The sequence below is a fragment of the Pagrus pagrus genome, assembly GCF_965226575.1.
Source record: "Pagrus pagrus genome assembly, chromosome: 17".
Taxonomy (NCBI): domain Eukaryota; kingdom Metazoa; phylum Chordata; class Actinopteri; order Spariformes; family Sparidae; genus Pagrus; species Pagrus pagrus.
The window spans coordinates 14,674,579-14,697,567 of NC_140201.1; the positions used below are offsets into that span (position 1 = coordinate 14,674,579).

General features: G+C 42.3%; 2 protein-coding genes across 5 annotated transcripts in view; both read right to left on the reverse strand.

The window, feature by feature from the left end:
* Nucleotides 1-6,009, reverse strand: part of LOC311272461 (uncharacterized protein) — a 39,634-nt gene extending 33,625 nt beyond the window's left edge. For all 4 annotated transcript variants that reach the window (XM_084378888.1, XM_084378887.1, XM_084378889.1 and 1 more), the window contains exon 1: nucleotides 5,835-6,009. In XM_084378888.1, the coding sequence (XP_084235014.1) occupies nucleotides 5,835-5,861 (27 nt within the window). In that variant the 5' untranslated portion in view covers nucleotides 5,862-6,009. The remainder of the gene's footprint in view (nucleotides 1-5,834) is intronic.
* Nucleotides 6,010-11,029: 5,020 nt separating this feature from the next.
* fkbp9 (FKBP prolyl isomerase 9) lies at nucleotides 11,030-22,462 on the reverse strand (the record flags this gene model as incomplete). Its single annotated transcript, XM_084379928.1, is given in 14 exon segments — nucleotides 11,030-12,154; nucleotides 12,263-12,426; nucleotides 14,598-14,743; nucleotides 15,904-16,093; nucleotides 16,186-16,331; nucleotides 17,399-17,588; nucleotides 18,304-18,449; nucleotides 18,539-18,728; nucleotides 20,497-20,642; nucleotides 22,079-22,298; nucleotides 22,301-22,321; nucleotides 22,324-22,408; nucleotides 22,410-22,453; nucleotides 22,456-22,462. Coding segments are annotated over 14 exon segments (1,875 nt in total). The 3' UTR covers nucleotides 11,030-11,974.
* Between the last annotated feature and the right edge of the window lie 527 nt (nucleotides 22,463-22,989).

The window sequence follows — 22,989 nt, forward strand, 5'->3', positions numbered from 1 at the left end:
GGATTTTTGGAAGGCTCACACACACACACACACACACACACACACACACACACACACACACACACACACACACACACACACACACACACACACACACACACACACACACACACACACACACACACACACACACACACACACACACACACACACACACACACACACACACTTTCAGGATGATTGAGATGTATAAGGAAAAGATGGGAACAGACGTACGTGGGGTTTTACAAATCTGACAAAAAGACTGTGCATGTTTCCTGTTTTGTGTCTACACATATTTCGACAACTGAATAATCACAGAGTTTTATACATTTGGCCCCAGGTGTGTGAAGTTGGGTGACATCTTTGACCAACACTTCATGAAAAAGTAGCCTCTTCACTGTAGGCTGGAATCGGGAAAAAGGCTCAAAGAAGATCAGATTGGAGATGTGCAGAGTCTGGTGCAAAGGAGTTTACTGGCTTCTTCAAGACAGCAACAACAACAAGCATGAATTGATCCTGGGATCCAACTGACTAAGTGCCTTTTGTGCTCCTGCATTTATGCTGGTGGCGATCTCAAGGAGTCTACCCATTTCCTAAAATCTTACCCCTGGGGACGCTTCTTCCATTAGAGTCCTAAATCGCCCAATGCCTGACTCCATCAGCTTCGTACATGGTCAATGATGGGGGTGCTCAGCCTCAGTCGCACCTCATCCACTTTATTCTCCTGCTACCGGACATTAGCCAGAAGAAGGCTTGGTAGAGGGACAGCTCTTGGTCCAAGCTGGGTCAGCTTAGCTCTGATGCCACCTCCTTTTCCTCACTTCCTGGGGCAGTCACAGCGCTTTCAGTGACATTTTGTCCTCCTGGTCTGGCTGGCCTTTGGCAGATGTCCCTGGTCTGCTGCACTAAGTCCAACCCCCACACTTCCTTTTCCGATGTTGGTAAGTGCATTTCTATTGTAGGTAAATTGTGCTTCAGTAGAAGGTGTTGAAGTCAACCTTAACTTCCCCGAGTTGGTTGATGCGAGAGAAGAGACTCTTTTGATGATTGGCTTTCTTGTCTCTAGGGTGTTTTCATCTTCTGCTCGTTGTCTAGTATTTCTCCAATCTGAGTGTCTTGTCACCTCTACGCACTCAAAGTGTTTCCTGTTTTTCAACTGTCTCGTAGTCTTCCTGTTATCTAGTTTAAACCAGTTTCTTACCTCACCCTTGCCCTCTAAGCACTTCTCTATCTATGTGTCTCACCCCTGCGTGCAGACTGTCAGATCACAGTGTACTTTTCCATTTCCTCTCATCAGTTGCATGTAGGGGTGTCACGATTTCGATTTTTTATCAAAATCGATCGAAATTACATCATGGTCTCGAGGATCGAAGTCAAAGAGAGGATCGACGATTCCCCCCGGAAGCAGTACGGACGCTACGCAAAATTATGCACTTGACGCAGCACATTGTAGCAGACACCGCTAGTTAACCTGTGGTCTGCTAACCTGCAGACCACAGTGTGTAAGATATGCTATGTGCGTGTACCATACCCGGCCACGGGAAACACTACGAACATGGCAGTACACATTAAAAAATTTTTTTTTAAAAACACACACGTGTTGAAGTGCTGTGAGTCAACCTCCTCTAACTTAGCTGCTAGCTGAGCCAGTAGCTGTTAGCTACAGCCAGTCAAACGGCTGGATTTTCAGCACCGCCGCAAAAAAGAAAAAAAAAAAGACATGATTTTTTGTAGGTTTAATAACACGGGCGAATAGCGAATTTAAGTTGCACACAGTGAAAGCACTACATCCTAAGTTATCTTGAAATCGATTACTATTGTCATTACTGCTATTTGTATAATTTCTACTAGTCACCGTTTAAGTTGAGTGACTGAAATCAGCGTTATTTTGAGTAAGTGTTTTCATAGTTCCGTGTCACCTGTTGTAGCGGGGGGGACTTTAATTATCGGTACACGAAGACGCTGTAGTCACATAGCTTATTTACCTTCCCAGCAAAACTTGGGAAGCTTTTGTGCTGGTAAGATGGGTTGTGATGCTCTCTGTCTGTTGGTTACGTTATTTTGTCTTAAACTGTATATAAACGTAACAATATCATTGCTAACACACTGCTGAATATTTACGTTTGTTTTGGTCGGTGAAAACCGCCGTTTATTTTGGTAAGTTTGACTGAGATTTTACCCTCATTTGCATATTTAATGACCTGCTGCAGGAGACGGAGCATCTGACAGCCTGTGTGTACTGACCGTGTCCCTCGCTGCCCCTGTAGGGAATAAATGTGCAGTTCCTGATTCCTGGCCTGACTGATGTTCTTCAGTTTATAAGCAACCACATTAAAGCTGCTTCACTAGCTTGCATTAAAAGTTGCTAGCAGCTAGCTAGGTAAACTTGTCAGAGCTATCTGAAGCCCCCTCAGACCTGCTGTCCACACTCCTAGGCAAAACGCTACTCTTGTAAGAATAAGACTCATTGTGTAAGTCTAAATCTCAACATTTTTTCCCAAAATCTCACCAGTAGTCACCATTTAAAGGGTCATTTTCCAAATTTTTCTTATGGGGGGGGCATGCCCCCAGACCCCCCTAGTGTTGCTAGGTTACCAACTTAGACCACCGCTGCTACAAAAAAATCTAGAGGAAACACTGTAGATGGCAGGTTATTTTGTTTAAGTTTCCAATTGACCGAAGATTTAAGTTATTAATACATTATGTTGTCAATAAATGTTTTAAATTTGACAATGTAGTGTGGTACATTGCTAACAAAGGTCAGATATTATATTGCATAAAAGTCTAGTCTAAAAATGGCAACAACCTGTGCTTTAAAAAAAATAAATGTAAAAATCGAGAATCGAATCGAACCGTGACCTAAGAATCGAAAATTATATCGAATCGAGGATTTGGAGAATCTTGACACCCCTAGTTGCATGTCATATACATTCACAGTTATATTGTGTCAATAATAGCAAGCATAGTAGAGTCAAGGCTCCTTTGCAAATATAAAAGAAAATATTGATTATGGAGTGTATAAAATAAAATCCACAAAGGCTTGGAGTCAAAAAATTACAACAATATATCAAAAATGTATCGAGGATTGAAGGAGCCCCTGGCTGCCGCACCTGCATGTGCCGCCATCATCACAGCAACCCAGTTGTTCTCTATGAGTCTGGTTGTCAAACAGAGATGGGTTGGTTGGATGTTTCCGGACCTTCTCCATCATATTTCAGTGCAGATGTTCGTCACGCTAGGTGGGCTGATACTGGTAATATTCTTAGTGGCTTTGAGCTTTCTGTTTTGGAACTGGATTGGCACCAGAGCAAAACAGAAAAACACACAACAACAAAAAAACACACACTTTCCAACTTAAAGAAATTTGGCTTCAGCTAATATTGACAGTTACAAGAGCAGAAAAAAGGGGCACTCCTCCAAATTTTACATTGAGTTTACAAGGAAAAGCATGGGAAAACAGCTGTATAAATGTATTCTGTGGCTCTGGGGGAGCTTGCTGAAAAGAAAAAAAAAAGAAAAGTTCATCTTTTTTTTGTGTCTCTCAATAGTCTCCATGTCATGTGACCTTCACTGGTTTAGTATTTAGTATCTGTCAACCTCACTAAAGACTTGATATTGTGTTTGTAGCCATTCTAGCAGAGCAGCTCTTGGATGGCAATGTCAGTCTGCAGGTCGATCCACCACTTTAGTCTACAGTGAAATATCTCCACAAACGTTTGATGAATTGCCATTGAATCTGTGCAAACAGTAATGTTGCACACCATCAGGTCAAAATTTAAATGCTATTTCAAGGTGCAATGTGTGACATTTGTAGACCTGTTGAATTCATACTCAAAACAAATAGGGGGCAGCATTTCACCAGAATAACCACTAACTGTAGCTACCATTAGCTAGTTAGCTGTGCAGCTAGCAGTCCAGACTGGGAGCATGGAGCACCGGGGAAGTGTTAATTTTAGTAGATATCTCTGCAAAACAATACACACTGTAGATGTCACAGTTTCAAAACTTATTTCTTCACTTATTCTTCTTGATAATTTGAGTTCATTTTTGAATGTTTTCAACTAAAATTCTTACATATTGCACCTTTAAGACCAAATACCTGCAAAAATAATTACATTGCCATCATCCTCAGCTGTACTTTGTTTAAAGCGTTAATAAGCAAACATTTGCATGTCAACATGCTAAACTAAGATTAACATTGTAAGCAACGCAGCTTGTAAATATTTGAATGTTAGCATTTAGGTCCAATTCGTACAGATTCAGAGCTGCTTGCATGGCTGTCAAGTCTTTTTCCTTGAATTTGTCATCCATCTAGATCTCATAGTACATTGGTGACCAAGACCAAGAAGTCAAAATTAGCATTTATCACTTTTTTTTCAGTGTCCATGTTTCAAGTTGATTCTCTGGGATTCCATGATCTAATAGCCTTACAACCCAGAATTTATCCATCAATACACATCATTTCAGATGCCAATATTCAAGTATCAAATATGGATTTTAATATCTTTTTTTCCCATTTTTGTGCAAATACAGCGATAAACCTGAGCAGGTCCCAGAGCCACACTGAATTTAGTCTCTCTGTGTTTCACCTTATGTGCTCAGTGGGGCTCCTCCCAAGGTATTGAGCCCACACCAACTTTTAAAAAGAAATCAAAATATGACTCGGAAACAATGGTGTCATCCGGGGTATTTCCGGTCAATAAAATTCCCTCTGGCAGGCAGGGGTATGCAGCCAGTGCTGGCCCCAGATTGAAAAAAAACGAATCGAGTAGCGACATGCCTAAAAGCTGCTGTGTTGGACTTTTCATGTCAAACATTTAAAATTCAAAAGTTTTAGATGTTATTTACTTCCCCCAAAGAACAAAGGACACTAAAACAAGAGATCTGTGGTTTTACATCTTCCGAAGAGAGGATAAAAATGGTAAACCGTGAGACCTGTCCAGTCAATATGTGCCCGCCTGTGGCAAAAACCTCATCACAGGTAAGTTAATGACTTTACGGAGTAAATTACGTGTGCCGATAGGGTCTGTAGATCTCAAGCAATCAAGAAAGAGCTTTTGAAAAGTTGTAACTACAGTTCTTACAGTGAAAAAATGAAGCCCTACTATAAAACACCTAATTTTAGAATGGAGCTTGGTTTACTAGTCTTTACAAATTATCCAAACATTCAATAAGGTAATTTTGTGCATCAGGTTTGGTCACTTTGATGGGTTTTCCTACGTAGATCGACTACAACACAACATGACCTAATAGCCAAAAAGTCCACACTGTATTCTCATTTTATGCCATTAAATTGGCAGACCCCAGATATTGCATTTACTGCCAGTCAAATCAGAGGGCCGATTTTAACCCAAAAAGGTGAGAAAAACATGTCTGAACATGTATGATACATCCCCTCAGCAGACACCATCATTTCTGAACGTCACACTCACTCTTTGTGATTTGTTTTGGGACTGCACGTTATAGCACGTGGCCCCTGCTCACGGAGGCGTTACACCACACTGTTTATCGACACTGTCAGGAGGGTTGTGTGTGTTCCGATAGTGCCACTTTTATGGGACAAACGCCAGCAGCAAGACTTCAGTTGCATGAAATCATGTCTACCTTATCTTCAACACTTCAGAAGCAGCCGGATACCGCGGGAAAACTGAAGACCTGGGTAGACTTGAAGTATTTTCATGCAAATGGAGTCTTGACGCATGAAAGTGGCATAAACCAGAGCACAGACACAGCATTGAAACTGAAAACCACGGATAATAACAGCCATCCAAACAATTCAAACTAGTTGGTGTCTTGTTTCGAGTCTCGTTATCCCTCCTCCACACACACACACACACATACGATTCACCCACCTGGCAGCCAAAACAGTCGTCATCCATGGTCAAAAACTTCTTTTTTTTTTTAAAATGCAAAACTCCAGACAGGAACTTAACGTGTTGTCATCCTGAGGATAAAAAAGCGAAATAAAAGCGTCTCCGTCGAGCTTGAACCGATTAAACGAAGTGGACAGAGGTGTGTTCGCTCCTGGCCGTCATGGTGCCCCAGTGTCGATGAGCAGCAGCCGTGCGCCTCTTAAAATCTGTGATGGGCCGACTGACTCCTCCTCCCTCCTCCAAGCGAGAGGGAGCCGCCAGGGATTCTGGTACAGCTAAAGATGGTAATCAGTGTGTGTGTGTGTGTGTGTGTGTGTGTGTGTGTGTGTGTGTGTGTGTGTGCGTGTGTGTGCTGCCAGTGATGGAGAAAGTCTTCAGATCACTTCAGTAAAAGTACTGATGGCACACTTTCTATAAATATAAATACTATTACAGCTTTTATTTTGCCAAAGCTCATATGATTCTGCACAATAAAGAAGGAAATGAACAACAACAGCAACAAATGTTAATAACATTAGTTCATGGAATAAAATAGATCATCTTTTATCTGTAAAAGTTGATATTTAGAAGTCATTTTTAACCCATATTTTTCAACTAAATGATCTAATATACTTTTATCCAGATTGAATTTTATGTGCCAAAATGCTTATTCTGCCCATTTTGATCTGCCTTAATTTGCATGTTTTATTTAAAATATTATATAATTTACGCTTTAGAAGGTTAATTAGACAATAGTATGGCACTGGTGTGGCACTGGTACTAAAGTATCACTAGCATTGAAAAATATTGTTTCCCCAGTCTGGTTTTCTGAGAATACATTAACAGTTACTCCTGAATCACTCTGTATACTGTTGATGCACTACAGTGGACGTTTAACTCTTTGAAAATTACAAATACTGAAAATAATGCAGGAAAATATCCCCTGTGACTGTTATACTATATATATTATTTTATTAGATAACTATTTTTGGTCTATTAATGTAAAATCAGGGTTTTTACTATTGTAGTCTGTTGAGATGAAGCTTATGTAGAGTAAAATTAAAATAAGTAGTTACTGATAATGATTGTTGTATTTGCCAAATGTGATCAAATGTGAAGGAATCATGATAAGTGGTGTTGTTTCTGGGCTGTTTTTATCAAAGGTGTCGGCGTTTGTTTGGTGATAAAACAATCTGCAGAGACAAAGCTGGGTGGAATGATTTATTGATTGATTTAATGATTATTTTTATTGAACAGATTTCAAGCCTGTGTCTGAACGAGTGTGGCCACACCCAGTGTTCCCAATATCTGGCAAAGATCTGCCTAAAGCTTTGCCTTCTGCTTGTGGAAAGACACTGCTCTAACTATTATGCCTTATACAGCTAAAACATGCAACTATAGTTCAGTGTGTCTGAACAGGATGTATTCAGCTCAAGGCCACACTCCCCTGCATATTGCTGAACAGGAAAGAGGTGACTGACACATTTTCTGTTTCTCGTCTCAAAACAGACACGGGGTGGGGGTTGTGTAATTCGACCGTTAAAGGATAAGTACCGTTTTTTACAACCTGGACCTTATTTCTGGCAAAATATATGGTCATTTACTCACCCAGATAACTTTGGTGTCATTCGGCGTCGTTCGGACGAAATTAGATCCAGTGTAGCGGCGATATATCCATATAATGGGAGAGACGGGGCAGCGACACACAGCCTCTATATAACGCATTATCTGCCACGAAACTAGGTCATTTCATCAATATTTTGTTATGAAATGCTAGCGCTATTAGCCTCTGAGTCCGGGCTCGTCTATTGTCAACATCCGGGGTCTGTAGGCTGATCTACTACCTCTGACCTGGAAGATGTCGTCTCTGAGCTGCGCGCGCACCCGCGACAGCGCGGCTTGTTTACCTGTAGCTGCTACTGCTAGTTTGACCCCGGATGTTGATAACGGACGAGCCCGGACTCAGAGGGGAATAGCGCTAGCATTTCATAACAAAATATTGATGAAATTAACTAGTTTCGTGGCAGATAATGCGTTATATAGAGGCTGTGTGTCGCTGCCCCGTCTCTCCCATTATATGGATATATCGCCGCTACACTGGATCTAATTTCGTCCGAACGACGCCGAATGACACCAAAGTTATCTGGGTGAGTAAGTGATCATATATTTTGCCAGAAATAAGGTCCAGGTTGTAAAAAACGGTAGTTATCCTTTAAGACAGTGGTGGGGTGTTAAAGGCGTGCCAAAAACAAGCTGAACAGATGTATGTATCCGTATATGTGTGTGTTTTGCAAACATGTAACCGCCTACAAAGCAAGAGAATAAAACAAGCCTGAGAGCAGAGGAGAGCAGAACTTTTATCAGACAGTTGCAGGAGTGAGTCGTGGGGCTCACATTGGACTGTGTTCTCCCTTTTTGCAAAAAGGCTAACGCAATACTTTGTCTCAAGTGTGTTCTTTGTGAACTCTCTCTGAACGGTGTCCTGCTGCAGTCAACTCGGGCGCAACATGCTCTACCAGAAATCCTCTCGAGCCTTCGATCCGGGAAATCTACAAGTAACCACCTACTTCTTCTAATTGGTCACTTTGGTGGATTGATGGTCCATCTATCCATTAGGCGAAAGATGAGTTGATCTGCCTCTGGCCCCTTTGGGCTGTCTCGTCTTCTATAAGTTACTTAACTCCACTGATGTCACTTCTTGACTTTACAACCTTAAGCTGGCCGGACTGTCCCTGTATGGACATGTTAATGTTGAGGCAGCTCCACACATTTGGAATAAGAATTAAACTTGGTCGAGTACCTTACCCTCAAGCTAACCTTTAGCGCACAAACAGAACTGATTAACGGCTCCGTGTCTTTTCACAAATCACCTCAACCTCAGCTGCCTTCCTTAGGCCCCCAAAAACACGAGCAACATGTCACCGTTAAATCATCACTCAGAATGTGTTGTTGCACAGATACCACACGGCCTTTTAAAAACCGTAAAATGCGTTTAGGGTCGTGAGAAAAATTAGGAGGAAATCCAAAAGAGTCAAAAAAAGTTGCTGTTCCATCTTCCTCCAGGTTCAGGGCCAGCCAGTGCTCGCCCGGCTCATACGCCTGGTGGGTGTTAACAATGAGGTAGGCGGGGGTTTTAAAAGATGACGTCAGCAGGCAAAAGGTGTCGGACGCTCTGGTCAGCTTAATTCTCAAGTCCACAGAGTTCAAAAGAAGCCACTCGCTGAATAATATATCGGTGTGGAGAGGTCCCAGCAGGTGGAGCTCTCTGGAATCCGGCTCTTTAAAACGGCTCTCTGACTTAGACCAGGGTTGGGACTGTTGAGGGTCACCACAGAGTCTATTTATTTTCATATTAACTCACAAAATGGTGAGGGTCGAGGGCAGTGGTGGACAGTAACGAAGTAAATTTACTTGAGTACTGTACTTAAGTACAGTTTTTGAGTATCTGTAGCCTACTTTACTTGAGTATTATTTTGGGGGGATACTTTTACTTTCACTCCACTACATTTGAAGGACAAATATTGTACTTTTTACTCCACTACATTTCTATTAATGCTCTCGTTACTCGCTACTTTTGATCTTACGTTAGCTGATGATTTTTTTTTTTTTGTGTGCAAAATTCAGAGAAAATAAACCGTTTCTGCTGATTCGCGTATGGTTTGTCTTAGTCGTATTGCCGTACCTGTACTACGTCATGCGCAGCCGTGGCCTTATCTCAAACCCATGTTTGAGATTTTTGTCACAAAAACTGATTCGTTTCAGTTTAAATGTGTGTTGTGCTTACCGCGGACCAATTATATCACGGACTACAAAGACTCGTCTTCCAACCGGAAAAAGCACGTCGCGGTATGTAAAGTAGCTACTAACGTTAGCTAGCTTAATGTTTGTGAAAGAGAGAGAGTGTGTGTGTGTGTGTGTGTGTGTGTGTGTGTGTGTGAGAGAGAGAGAGAGAGAGAGAGTGGATGTGCACGCGTTAGTGAAGTGCGGCTGTCTCTGATGTGGGTTATCCGGCTCATTTTTGGCTGTGATGTATGATATAAGTAAAGTAAACTAGCCAATAAGTTGTTTATCTGTAAATGTCAATATAAGTTCTTGTAGTGCCTGCATCTACATCTTTTTTTATGTAGAGAAAGCATGGATGTCAGATGCAAAAATATACTGAACTGACCGCAGCTGTCTGCAATATATTTCATGTGTTGATGAATGCAGCTGAGTCTGTGTTCTGAGGCTTCTTGCCTTTATTTGCTTATTTTTGAGCTATAAACACGTCTGTAGCAGAATCGCATCAGTGTATTGTATAATGACATTAAGCTACTTTCCTTTCCTGTATTTCCTGAGATATTTTTTAAATACTTTTACTTAAGTAATTTTTTAAACAAATACTTTAGTACTTTTACTTAAGTAATATTTTGACTAAGCTACTTTTACTTGTATTGGAGTAATATTTGACAAGGAGTATCTGTACTTTTACTCAAGTAGTGAAGTTGTGTACTCTGTCCACCTCTGGTCGAGGGTCTGATGCATCATTTTTGTCACTGAGAAGAAACGGGTCTAAAATGTAATTTTAAAACCGTCTTGCCAAAGGTAAACTTGATCAGTTTTTTGATCCGTTTTAATCTCGATTTCAATGTGTTTTTTGGCCACAGGTAGATAGTAGGGTGGGTTAAAATGCTGGGTAATCACCTCTCTGTATGTACCTTTCACATCGACAATTCTCAGGAGAGGAGCGTAAGTGTCACCCACCACCTGATGCCTTTCTATGTCACTGTAACAAAAGAGGTGATAGAATCCTGCCTTTATATCCGCCAGGTGGGTAGCCAACCTCTTGTTGAAAATAATCTATTCCCCGGGAATTACGCCCAAAGTGTATGTGCTGGGGGGAAAAAAGCGCAGGTGAAATGCACCCTCTGCCTGATATTCATATCTCTTTTGAACGTTGCTAAAGTTCAGATACACATCCACTCACACATCCAAGAAAAAATACCCGTGGAAAAATACCCGGACTGGATGAGACTATGAGGCCATGGGAGGAGGTGGGTATTTCCACTCACAGTTTTTGAATGATATCTCTGGTTCTGCACCATTAATTTGTGGAGTAGTAAATGAATGCAATAAAAGCAAAGTTCAAAAAGTGCCAAAGCAAATGGAGACAATCATAGAAATTCAAGGATAGAAGGACTGACGCAATCAAGGCATGATTTTTTAAGTCAGGTCATTTAATCAAATTAAACTTTGTGCTGACATTGTCATCAACAAGCCTCAGTATTATCCTGAATGAACTAGTAAAACACAAAACATTCACACACTTTTTTCACTCTGTATCATTCTATCTCTCTCACACACACGCACGCATACACACACACACACACACACACACACACACACACACACACACACACACACAATCAGGTGAAATGTGGATGAAGACAAAACCAAGCAATGGAACAACTAGTTGACTAAAAGCGACATAAAGACTGAAAAGACCCAACATTTTTTGGATTTTCAGTGTCTGTTGATCTGAACAGCAGAAAACACAGAAGGCATCCTGACATTTGAACATAAAACAATGGAAGGTGTCAGCTTAAATATCTCACTTAAAACTCTCACACGCATTGCTCATGGAAGCTATTTCAGAGACCCGCTGATACCCAGTGAAAAGAAAACAACGTTTCACGCGCACAACCACAAAATGTAAACAACAATAAAAGTCAGGAAGGAGTGATGAATGTTGTGGAGTGAGGCCTTGGTTTGTTCTCTCAGACAGGAGTGCTTTAGTACCCTTCAAAATAAAAAAAGTCATACAAAACTAGACAGATGAGATTAAAAAAAAAAAAAGTCATTCACCGTCATTAAAGTCCTCAGATCATTTGTTTTCTTCCCAATAATACTCTCATTCCTAAATCCTCCCTCTACCTTCTCCAACTCATTTGGCTCTATAAGGACAAGATGTGCTTTGACCATCCTATAAGTCTTCAAAATTAAAATAAAACATCTCTCAGAACATTTTTTCATTCCACACTTGCTTACTTTGCGCATACAACTCCGTCTTTTTCTACTCTACCACCCACATATGTATAAAAACCCCCCTTCTGTCTGACCCCACAGCCTACACCTTGATCTGAGTTTTACACTCAGTCCCGTCATAGCTCGTCATGGGTGGCGGGTTCGTCTGCTTTGAGTTTGAACTCTGCCTCTGTGATCTTTCCGTCTCCATCGCGGTCCTGGTTGGAGAACATGTTGTCAATGATGCGATAAGGATCGAAGCCCGGAGCCAGGCGGCCTTTACCCTCGGTCACCTGCCGCATGATGTAGTCGGTGAACTATAGAAACAAAGCAGGGATGGAAGAGGTTGAATTATGGAAAAAGGCAAAAGCAAAAAGGGAAAATGTTTCAGATGTACATTAAGTCATCAGCAGGTTATCACGTACCTCAGAGGGCTCCACCTGCTTGTTTTCATCTTTGTCCATCTCAGCGAAAAGGTCAGGAGACACATCATCGTTCCAGATGAACATGTAGCCCTCAGGTAGTCCTTCCTCCATGTCTATCAACTCGATGTCAAACACCAGCACTGCGCTCCCTGGTACTTCATCAGCTACACACACACACACACACACACACACACACACACACACACACACACACAGACAAACAGCATTAGCAATAGAAGTTTCCCTTCCTCAACACCACTGCAGCTTGTGCTTAAACTACAGAAATAGCTTTCTGATGCATGGCTTTTTTCAAATGGTTTCATGTTTCATTGATTGCTGTTTTTTATTGTGTTTTACTGCCTTGTTGCGTCCCTGACAAGCCACCAGCTACTGTAGTGGCAGAATACTGAGATTTCCACATTCCCACCTGGCCACATGCCTCTGACAACTATTAAGAAATGTTGGATATCCCCAGCTGTCCCTGACAAATTAGCAAAATGAAAGGTATGTCTAAATGTGCCACTAAGTATAGATCTGGTGGGGATGAATGAGGAAGGCCAGTGTCTCATCTAAGTTGATGAAAGAGAATAATGGTGGCAAGGCCAGATCGATCATAATGAAAGAGGGAAGGTCCAGGGGCGTGGAAAGCCACCTGGACCTAAAGTATATAAGCTGCACGATCAGACAGAGTGTTTCAGTCTACCCTGGGGTAACCCATGGTGTTTGTGGCCTGTTTTGTGAATAAACACCTTTTGACCTGAAGACCAGCTGTTTCATCCCTGATTTGTGACTCCAACTGTGAGTGTCCTTTATAGACAGTCAGTAATGTTCAGTATAAATTTAAGAAAAGGTAGTCACCCACTACACGACCAGCCGACAGAGAGGAGTTTCCATGTGAAGCAGCCGGTGAGTGTGAGAGTGGGCTTCAACATCAAGAAATCATTTGCTGGTGTAGCGTCTGTGTGTTTCTTATACCTCCTGAGCTCTGAGTGACAGGACAGGATGGGACAGGACCAGATGCTTCCCTTTAAGTATAATGGGGAACGTGTCATGTCCAGGATAACAACTCCTTAGCCCTGTAGTGTGCGTCAGAGAATAGCTAAAGGAAGAGGCCCCACACCTAGGACTGACCAGTTCAGGTTCAGGATTGATTCAACGTATACATTTCCATCTAAGTAAAGAGAGACTAGCAGGTCAACTTTAGATAACATCAACACATAACCTTGAGAGATATTCTGTAGAGGTGTTATGCAGCCCCAGTCCTTCCCAACAGGATAGAGGGGCCCTCAGTTCCCCAAAAGTGAACAATTAAAGGAAACAGGCGGGTATGAGCGAACGGACTCTAAAAAGGACCCGCACACCAAAGACCGGGGGTGAATTTTGGTTGATCTCCTAAGACTGAGGGTCCGAGAGGAGTTCTGATAGAGCAGAGGGCACTACTGTAGTGACTGAGATCTGCCCTTATGGCCTGGGGTGAACTCACATGCATATCACCATGTATGGAGGGGACAGCTGTCCTCGAACGAGCAATTGGAAGTACCTGATGGCCCCACTGAAAGAATTAGCACCGTACAAGGAATATTCTATGTTTAAGACAGCGCTGTACTTGCCCGGCATGTATACAATAAAGGCTTAATGACATCAGGAGAATACCCAGGGCCCATGGAAGGGACGGGGCCTGAGAGGGGCTGTTGGTGTTTTTAAAAAACACATCCTAACGTAGACATTTCACCGGTATGATGAAATTGTAAAAGCTAATAGTGGAAAAACTGTATTGATCATGGTAAACGAAGAAGGGTTCAGGGGCGTGGCGACCCCAGAACCAAAAGGTATGTAAACTGAGTGATCAGAAGAGTGATTCAGTTCAGATCTGGCAAGGGACTGGAGTTTCCAGAATTCACACAGAGCTACACACATACAAATATTTATACACATACACATGTAAACTAAGTCCAACTCATGTGGAATTATATATATTCCTTAGACCCTCGATCCTCTTCAAGAATCACTTTAATTATAAAGTGTCCCAGGACAAAATAATTGAATACAATATTTAATACAATATATATAATACAAATAGAAGGAACAGAGAGTTTTATTTAATCGTCTAGTTAAATGTAGTTCATCACACATGAAAACCAACTCATCAAAAAAAACCTTCCAGCAAGTGTCTTTTATAAGCCATCTGTCAATATTCGCATGACCACAAGCCTAGCTAACGTCATGCATCAGAAACCACCACCCACATGTATTTTCCATCATCACTGCAAATCTGTGTGCACGCGTGTGTGTGTGTGTGTGTGTGTGTGTGTGTGTGTGGCTGTGTGTGACTTACTGACTCCTCTCTCCCCGTAGCCGAGGTGAGGAGGAATTATCAGGTGCCTTTTCTCCCCCACACACATTTCCATCAGTCCTTCCTCCATCCCTGGGACCACCTGGTTTGCTCCCAGGACGATGTTGTAAGTCTTTCCATAGTTATACCTGAAACAAATTGAGTCGGAGTACGAAATAACTGATTAGTTATTCATTTTGATTATTATTTTTAAGAAAGCACACGTTAGAATACACATAAGAAGTAACATATCACTTCTTGCAGTGCTCTTCCACATATTTTCTGTAATAGAGCAGTTTTTCCCCTGATTTCTTGTGTGCCTGACAATAACTTCTGAATGATTACTCATTCCTAAAGTTGGCTGAGTGTGAATGAAAGATGAGAAAGAGGTGGAGATCTTGTTGCTTGTCACAGTCAGAATGATCATTTGTGACAGAATATCAGAGGAGTGGAGTCACGTCTGCCTTTTATCAAGTTGTTTCAGTGGGTGAGAAGACAAACGTGGTTTAAATCTGGTGTCGAGGACGGCTCAAGACACGACACCCTCTTTCAGGAATAGCTTATCTTTCATACGTATGATGTATTGTGCATTTTAGTTTTTTTTTATTGATATTGGAGTTTTAATCCATGTGTTGTTGAATGCTTTGCTGTCTGTGAGCTCCTACAATTTCCCCAAAACTTTAGTTGATAAGGCAACTCAACTTTAGTTGCAAACCGGTTAGGGCTATGATGTGCACCTGGGGAATAATAGAAATGTTTTCTTTTTTCTTTGCACTGAGGAAATAAAATCAAGAAACTAAAGCAGAGTGCACCAGCAGAGGAAGTGAAATGTTGTGTAGTCTTGAAGGCGAAGAGAGTATCACAGACACTCAGCATATTAAGAGCATATGAAGGAAGGAAATTAACTTGCTACTTCCTCTTGGCACTGACAGTATAAACCCTTTTACCTCACCCTGTGCAGGATTACAAGACACGCTACAGATTTATACATCTGCAACCGACTGTAGATTGCTGTCGTACTGAAGAGGGATGTTTAACAAAGTGTAGAAGTTGAGAAAACTGACTCAAATACAAGATTCTGTTGGGACCAGTGGACCTCATGTGTTTGTCCTTTTTTCCAAAATGCTGTTTGTCATCATATTCAGTCGGTCAACCACTTTGTGCTAACATATTTCAACAACTATTGGATGGATTGCCATGAGATTTTGTGCAATCATTCATGGTCCCCCACGAGGATAAATCCAAATGGTCATGGCTATCCCCTGATTTTTCCTCTAGCGCCTCTAGTGTCTCACAGGCGTTTACTCACGTGGAGTCGATGGATGTGCCGTCCATCAGAGAGGCGTTATAGTGATATTTGATAAAGTCTCCCTTCTTAGTCTGCCTGCCACACTCTTCTGGCATGTAAGTGACCTTGATCTCTGTGTTGTCTGATGGGTTGTGGAAGTCGATGATGTGAACGTCAAACACCAGCACAGCTGAACCGGGGATCTTCGAGCCTTAGGGGGCCATGGCAAGGGAAAGAAAAAGACAGAATTAAAAGCTGCAGACAAACGAGTTAGGAATTGTGATAAAGATAGGGATAACTAACCTGTGCCCTCCTCTCCGTAGGCGAGATGTGGGGGGATTGTGATGGTGCGTTTCTCTCCGACACAAACGCCAATCAGACCCTCGTCCATGCCAGTAATCACGTAGCCTCGACCCACATAGGTGTCATAGGTATGATTACGAGAGTAGCTGTAGGACCGAAAATATTAACAAAAGCATTGTTACACTGCCACATAGAGAAGAAGCTCACAGTTATCTGCAAACTAAACACAGTTTGTTTGTATATAACTGCAGTGAGTTGTCATTTAATCACATATAACAATGTTTTAGGCACAGAAGAGCACCTGCCAACTTCAGGATACAAAATAAGTCTGTTGTAGGCGTCCGGTTCGAAGAAAAATCTTACCCCGAAAACCCCTGTGCTTCCGTAGCGACCAACAGTTTGTTTTGGAGGATGCATTTGTGGGTTTTGACAACACAAGCATAGCGTGTGATGGAATTTATAAATATCAAGAGCTTCAATTTCGGGGAAAAAGTATGTATGTATGAGGAGATGGAAAATGTGTCTGGTTTAACAGACTATCATGAGTCCACAGTGTGTACACAATATGCAAAATAACCTCTCGACAGCAACAATAACGGTTACAAGGCCTAACCCACACGGCTGCGAAATGGAGCTGACTGAGCTGTCAGTCATTGAAGGAGCAGCTTCCGTTCCTTCAAGCAGTTCAGATATTATTTGTCAACCTTACAGAGATTTTGTAAAGTAATAACAAGAAATTCTTAGAAAGAATTGACTCCTTAATTTAGTAGATTGTACAGTACATGCCATTGTGTACCTTTTTTATAGTTGCCACATGCAGTGATAGACATGATTAAACAGCCAGGAGCTTATGATATTTTAATAGTTTAAAAAACTGTTTTATATTAATAGTTTTAGACCTTTGGGACATATTGACTGCTTGTCATTCTGCCAGTCTCTTCATAAAAGTAACCACATATTGACTAATCCGCTGTTGTGGGTAGCAGCACAAGAGCAAAGGAGTTTCAGAACTACTCAGAGACCGCATTATTAGACAATGGAAACAGGACATTTCCAGTAGTTGTTCTTAAGTTTCGATTAATCTCGCCATTCAAATTCAGTGCACAGAGCAATGCTGCCATCCTGAGGCTGAATGAGGAACAACAGAGATTTAAAGAGCAAAAGTTAAATAATCCAGAGATTAACTCTGTGTCTGTTAAACACTGACACACACCTGGAATCAAAAAATGTTCCATCGAGGAGGCTGCCGTTGTAGTGGTAGCGCACAAAGTCTCCAGAGACGGACTTCCTCGTGCAGGACTCCGGCACCACCTGATTGGTCACCGTGATCCCGTCTCTGGGGTTGTGGAGGTCCAGAAGTACAACGTCAAACACCAGGGACGCCTGTCCTGGGATGTCGCTGCCTGGATTGAGAAGGACAAGAGAGGTTGAGTGGAGAAAGAGATGAAGGAGAAGATGACATGACCTACAAACATACTCTTCATCATTCTTCTTCTAATCTTGACCGGGACCAATTCCTAATATTAACCAAGTACCCTCCAAATGGACCATGAGTTACAATTATCTAGTGAAACTATCTGAAGAATAAAACATCAGTACAAATAATGAAAATGTTACTTAAACATGACACAAAAGAGCAAAGAAACATTAATTTATGTTGTTTATTTATGTGGACTATGTTGTTATTTTCTCTCCCTCACATTGGACATATTTTGCTTCTCTATTGTTGGAGATAATTATTCGTAAAGATATTGCTGGAGGATAGAAATTACTTGAAGACGCTGACTTTTGTATGCTCAGTAAGGCATTTGAACTGAACATTGTGCTCTTTCACTTGTAACCAGTTATGAGTTTTCACACATTCACTCCATATCCTTTTGTTTACACAGCAGACATTGTTAAAGTTCAGCATGGCCTTCAGATAAACTGTTCATGTAATGTATGATAATGTAATGTTCAGTGATGTACTGCCATCTTGTGCTCCAAGTGTGCAACTACAGCACCTGTTGCTTTGCACTTTAGTGTCTTGCCATTCTTAAAGGAGTTGAAGCTTTTAAGGGCGACAGGAACATGACCTGATTCAAGTTAACAGATAATAAAGAAATTGTTCGTACTCACCGTCTCCGTTCTCTCCATATCCAAGTGAGGGAGGCATTGTGATGATGCGTCTCTCTCCAACACACATTCCCAGAAGGCCCTGATCCATGCCGGCAATCAGCCACCCAATCCCGACGTAAGTGTCATAGGTACGCATACGGGTGTGGCTGCCATGAAGGATGGAAGAGAGATGGTCATGTATGTGTGTGTGGGTGCATTTACACTGTGTGTGAATGAGACATTATACAGAACAAACCTGGAATCAAACAGCGTCCCGTCCAGCAGGGTGCCATTGTAGTGGTAGCGAACGTAGTCGGACACCTCCACCTTTCTGTCGCAGGTTGAGGGCGTGTGGTAGGTGTTGATCTGGACGCCGTCCTCTGGGTTCCACACATCGAGCAGCAGGACGTCAAAGTGGAGGATGGAGTCCGCAGGGATGATGTCACCTGGAGAGGAGAGGAAAGCTAGTCATTCAAACAGGCTCTTCATATCTGTTTAATTATAGAACGAATGGTTGCTGGCTGATTATTGTGCTTATATTTGGGTCAGCATGGGCCTCATACTGTGAGTAATCATGTGGCTGATTGTCAAGTAGAGCTAAAACAATTAGTTCATTAATCCACTGAAATAAATTTGATCAAAAACTATGTTGTTAATTAATTAATAAATAAATCATTTCAGTCATTCTTGAATCAAAAATGCCAAATATTTTCTACTTCAAGCTTCTCAAACATCAGCATTTGATACTTTTTGTTGTAAACTGAATCTCTTTTGAGTTTTGGACTGATGGTCACGTAAATTAAGTAATTTGAATATTACTTTAGGACAATTTTAAGGACAGTTTATTTTCAATAAAATATTACTGGTTAAAACACATTAATCAATAATGGGAACAATCATTTGTTGCAGCCATATCTTCCACTCCTGTCACATGCTTACAACCACCATAAATCTCTGCACTCCCTGCTCATCCCTCTTTATTACTGCCTGGCCACCAGGTACCACTTGTAATGTTAGGACCAAGTGTATTATCAGACCAACACCTTTCTGCTTAAAGGTGCTATTTGTAAGAAAAGTTGATTTCTGAATCTCATTCCCAACTCGTCAAATAATGACACTTTGGGATGATGGACAAAATCAAATCAAATAATCTGCAGATGAATCGATTATGAAAACAATTGTGAGGCGCAGCCCTGGTAGTAGGTGTGTCAGTGTACAAGTAAACTCCTCCTGATGTTATCAAATCCCCGGTTATAACACTTATTATCTCAACCAGCTGTGTTTGCAAACAGGAGCACGAGCCGCTTATTCCTCACTTTCTACTCCTGAGAATAAAATGTCTGAAGCAGTTTTCTCTCACTGTTGCTTTTGGATACATGTGAAATCGTCTTTTGAGCCTTCAGCAGCTCGACAAGTGTTCAGGAGACATAATTAGGAGAAGGAGGAGAAGCTAAGGAGCTGGGAGGAGGGGTGCAGACAGGACTGGGTGTGTGGCAGCCATTACATCTCTACTCCTGATGAGCTGGCAGCAGGTCTCTTTCCGGTTCAAATCTCTGTCTATCTCACCTCTGTGTTTTCTTCTTTCTGTCTGATTTTCCCTCTAATGCGGACTGGGGTAGAGGACTATAGCCTCAGATTTTTCCTGTCCACACATGCCTCCTCTCTGTCCCATTATCTAACTATGTCATGCACACACACATAGACACACATGAATACACACACTGACGCACCAGCCTGTAGAGCCTCAACATACAATCGTATTCACATTTTCTGGCACAAACATGCAGCGGACAGAGGCCCAGAGAGTTTATCTGCCCACCGCCGATGCTCCAGCATCTGCAGTGCAGTTAGTCTTGATCCAAAGCAGCTTCCTCTGGCCTGCTTCCTGGTCTGTGACGTCCCTCTGACATCATCAACATGGACGCTTGGGGGCAGCCCACTTCCTCTCCGCTTCGCCTGACTCCAGTACAACAGGGCTTTCTGTACAACTACTGTAATTTTTGTCGCTTATGCTCCTGCCAATATCTGACCAAGTTCTCTCTTTGTCGTGGCGAGCAGCGCCAGCGGTGTGCTCACTCATCTGTGTATTTATAATGACTGTCGAGGGGAATAAATACCGGCCTGTCCTCAAACTGTTATATTCTGTCCTGACTGATTCAGAACAATCAGTAATGATGCGACACAGGGATGACAGGAAGTTATAAACATACACACCATATCCACGCTTTCCATAGGCGAGGTGAGGGGGGATCTTCACCAGACTTCTCTCGTTGACGCACATCCCCACCAGAGCTTTGTCCATCCCTTCGATCAGCTGCTTCTTGCCAACAAACACGTTGTACGTGCTGCCACGGTCATAACTGAAACAGATGGAGCACAATTAAAATAAATAAAGAAAAAAAATAGGCAGAACATTCACATGATGTCATACTGACCAGGGACTCTGGAAAGAATGGATACACCAAGATCTTTCTAAAGTAACTCGTGCAAATTATACTTTTATTTACACACTGACATTTTGCGCCTGGACTACAGTTATTCAGGGTGTGAGATTCAAACACTCCATCTTTATTGCATGTAATTTCTCTAAATGTGTCATCCTGGTACACACGGCCAGTTTAAAATGTGTACAATTTGACTTTATTCATGAATATAAGTGAGTACAGGGCCACAAAATTAGTTAAAGGGTTAGATATTTCATACTTTTTCTTTTTTTAAATTTCTTTCAGTGTGTGATAAAGGTTCTTCATGTAAAAAGTCTTGAAAGTTAAAAAGCCCAACGTCCACACGAACAGATCTTCCTCTCTCCCACAGAAAACACTGCTCCTGAAATGCCTCGTCAGAAGTCCCTCCTTTAATTCCATGACTTTATGACATCACACTACGTAGTCATGTCACACATTTGCATAATGTATGCCTATATTCAGGCTAGAAGTGAAGCTGACTGGAAAATGAAAACGTGACAGAGCCGACCGGAGACACACTGAGCGGTGCTGGCTCAGGCGTGCTTGAGCTGACCAATCAGAGCAGACTGGGTGTTCAGGAGGTGGGGCCTTAAAGAGAGAGGAGCTTAAACAGAGAGTCTTAGACAGAGCTGCAGCCCTGGACAGTATGAGAATCCTGATGTGTTTTTGAGCATTAAAGCATGTAAACCTATTCTAGCTACTCTAGTAGTAGTAACCTGAAAATGAGCAAAATATGATAACGATAAGATAAAGAAATAAATGATGATATATCATTACAGATTAGACACCCCAGCAGTTACATTAATTCATTAAAATGAGCTCCACCTTAACCAGCTTCAACTTTATAGTGATTAACACATTAACACATGAATAATTAATATATAATTAGCATAATGAGTACTATTACAGCTGGGCAGGTGATCACCAATACGTGTTGACTGCGTCAAAAGTTCCCAAAAGGGGAGTTCAGGGACCTTCAGATGTCCTGGAAGCGGTTCAACTTTGAGCATCAGGACCTGGTCCACAGGTTTCATTGAGCATTCAGCTGAAATGACTCTATAATGTCTCATCTAATGAAAAAACTTCTCCTTTTGGGGATCATGTGAATAAGCTCACTGTTGCTAGCTGAAATGATAAGTCTCGGAGCTCTTGGTTGAAGCATTCACAGATCCAGAGCTCAGCCTGCCAGCCTGCCTGCGTGGCTAACAGGGACGAACCACTAAACGCGCACTTTTACGCACCGCGCACGGTGTTCTCACGGTGCAGCCGGTCTGCTCTGCACGGTGAGACTTTGACGAGAGGCTCAAATCAACCCTTTCCCTTTTACTCACCTGGAGTCGAACTTCTTGCCGTCCGGAAACGTGCCAATGTAGTGATACCTGACATAATCCCCGACTTTGACTGCGCGCACACACTGCTCTGGCACGAAAGTTTTCTCAATGAGGATGTCGTCTAACGGGACCGGGGGAGCGTTGCAGGCGGCGAACGCCACCAGAACCGACAGAAATAACATCCGCAGCGCACACTGGATCATCTTCACTGCCGTCAAACTCGGAGCCGCTGGAGATAACTGGGGTACGGCCTGTATGTGTGTACGCTGCCTCCCTGTTCTCTGCTACTTCGGTTTCCTTTACTCCGACTTGGACAGAAGTCCTGCCCCCCGGTCCCAGCGCAGGAATGATCACGTGTCAAGGCGGACACAAAGCGCACCACATCCGGTTCAACTATGACGCCAAAACCTCAACATGCCAACCTAAATGCGACGTTTTACTCATAAAACTCGGATAGATAGTGATGAGAACCTGCGCTCTCGTGTTTGCACGAGAAATAAATTAACACAAATAAAGCTTAAGAAGCCATTCGTGCTTTTATTTTGAAATTACAGTCTACTTTTCCTGTCCCGCCCTGCTTCTCTCTCGCTGCCTTGACGCACTTTTAGATTGAATGGGGTCCTTTTGGGCACCACGTATTGCTCCTGCGCAGTGCAGCCTCTGAGATGTGTCAACGTGGAAACGTAGGGGTCTCCACACGCACACACACACACGCACATACACACACAGCTGCAGCAGACACATCCCCCTCTGGATCCATTTAAATCAATGTACTGCACACATCTGGATGCGCCTCTGTATTGTTATAAAACTGAACAACGAGCAGGACGCGTAAAGCTGGTTCTTGGACGGTGTTCTACATGTTTCCTCATGTTGTGTTGTTGGGGTTCAGGCCTGTTGGAGGGGGAGGG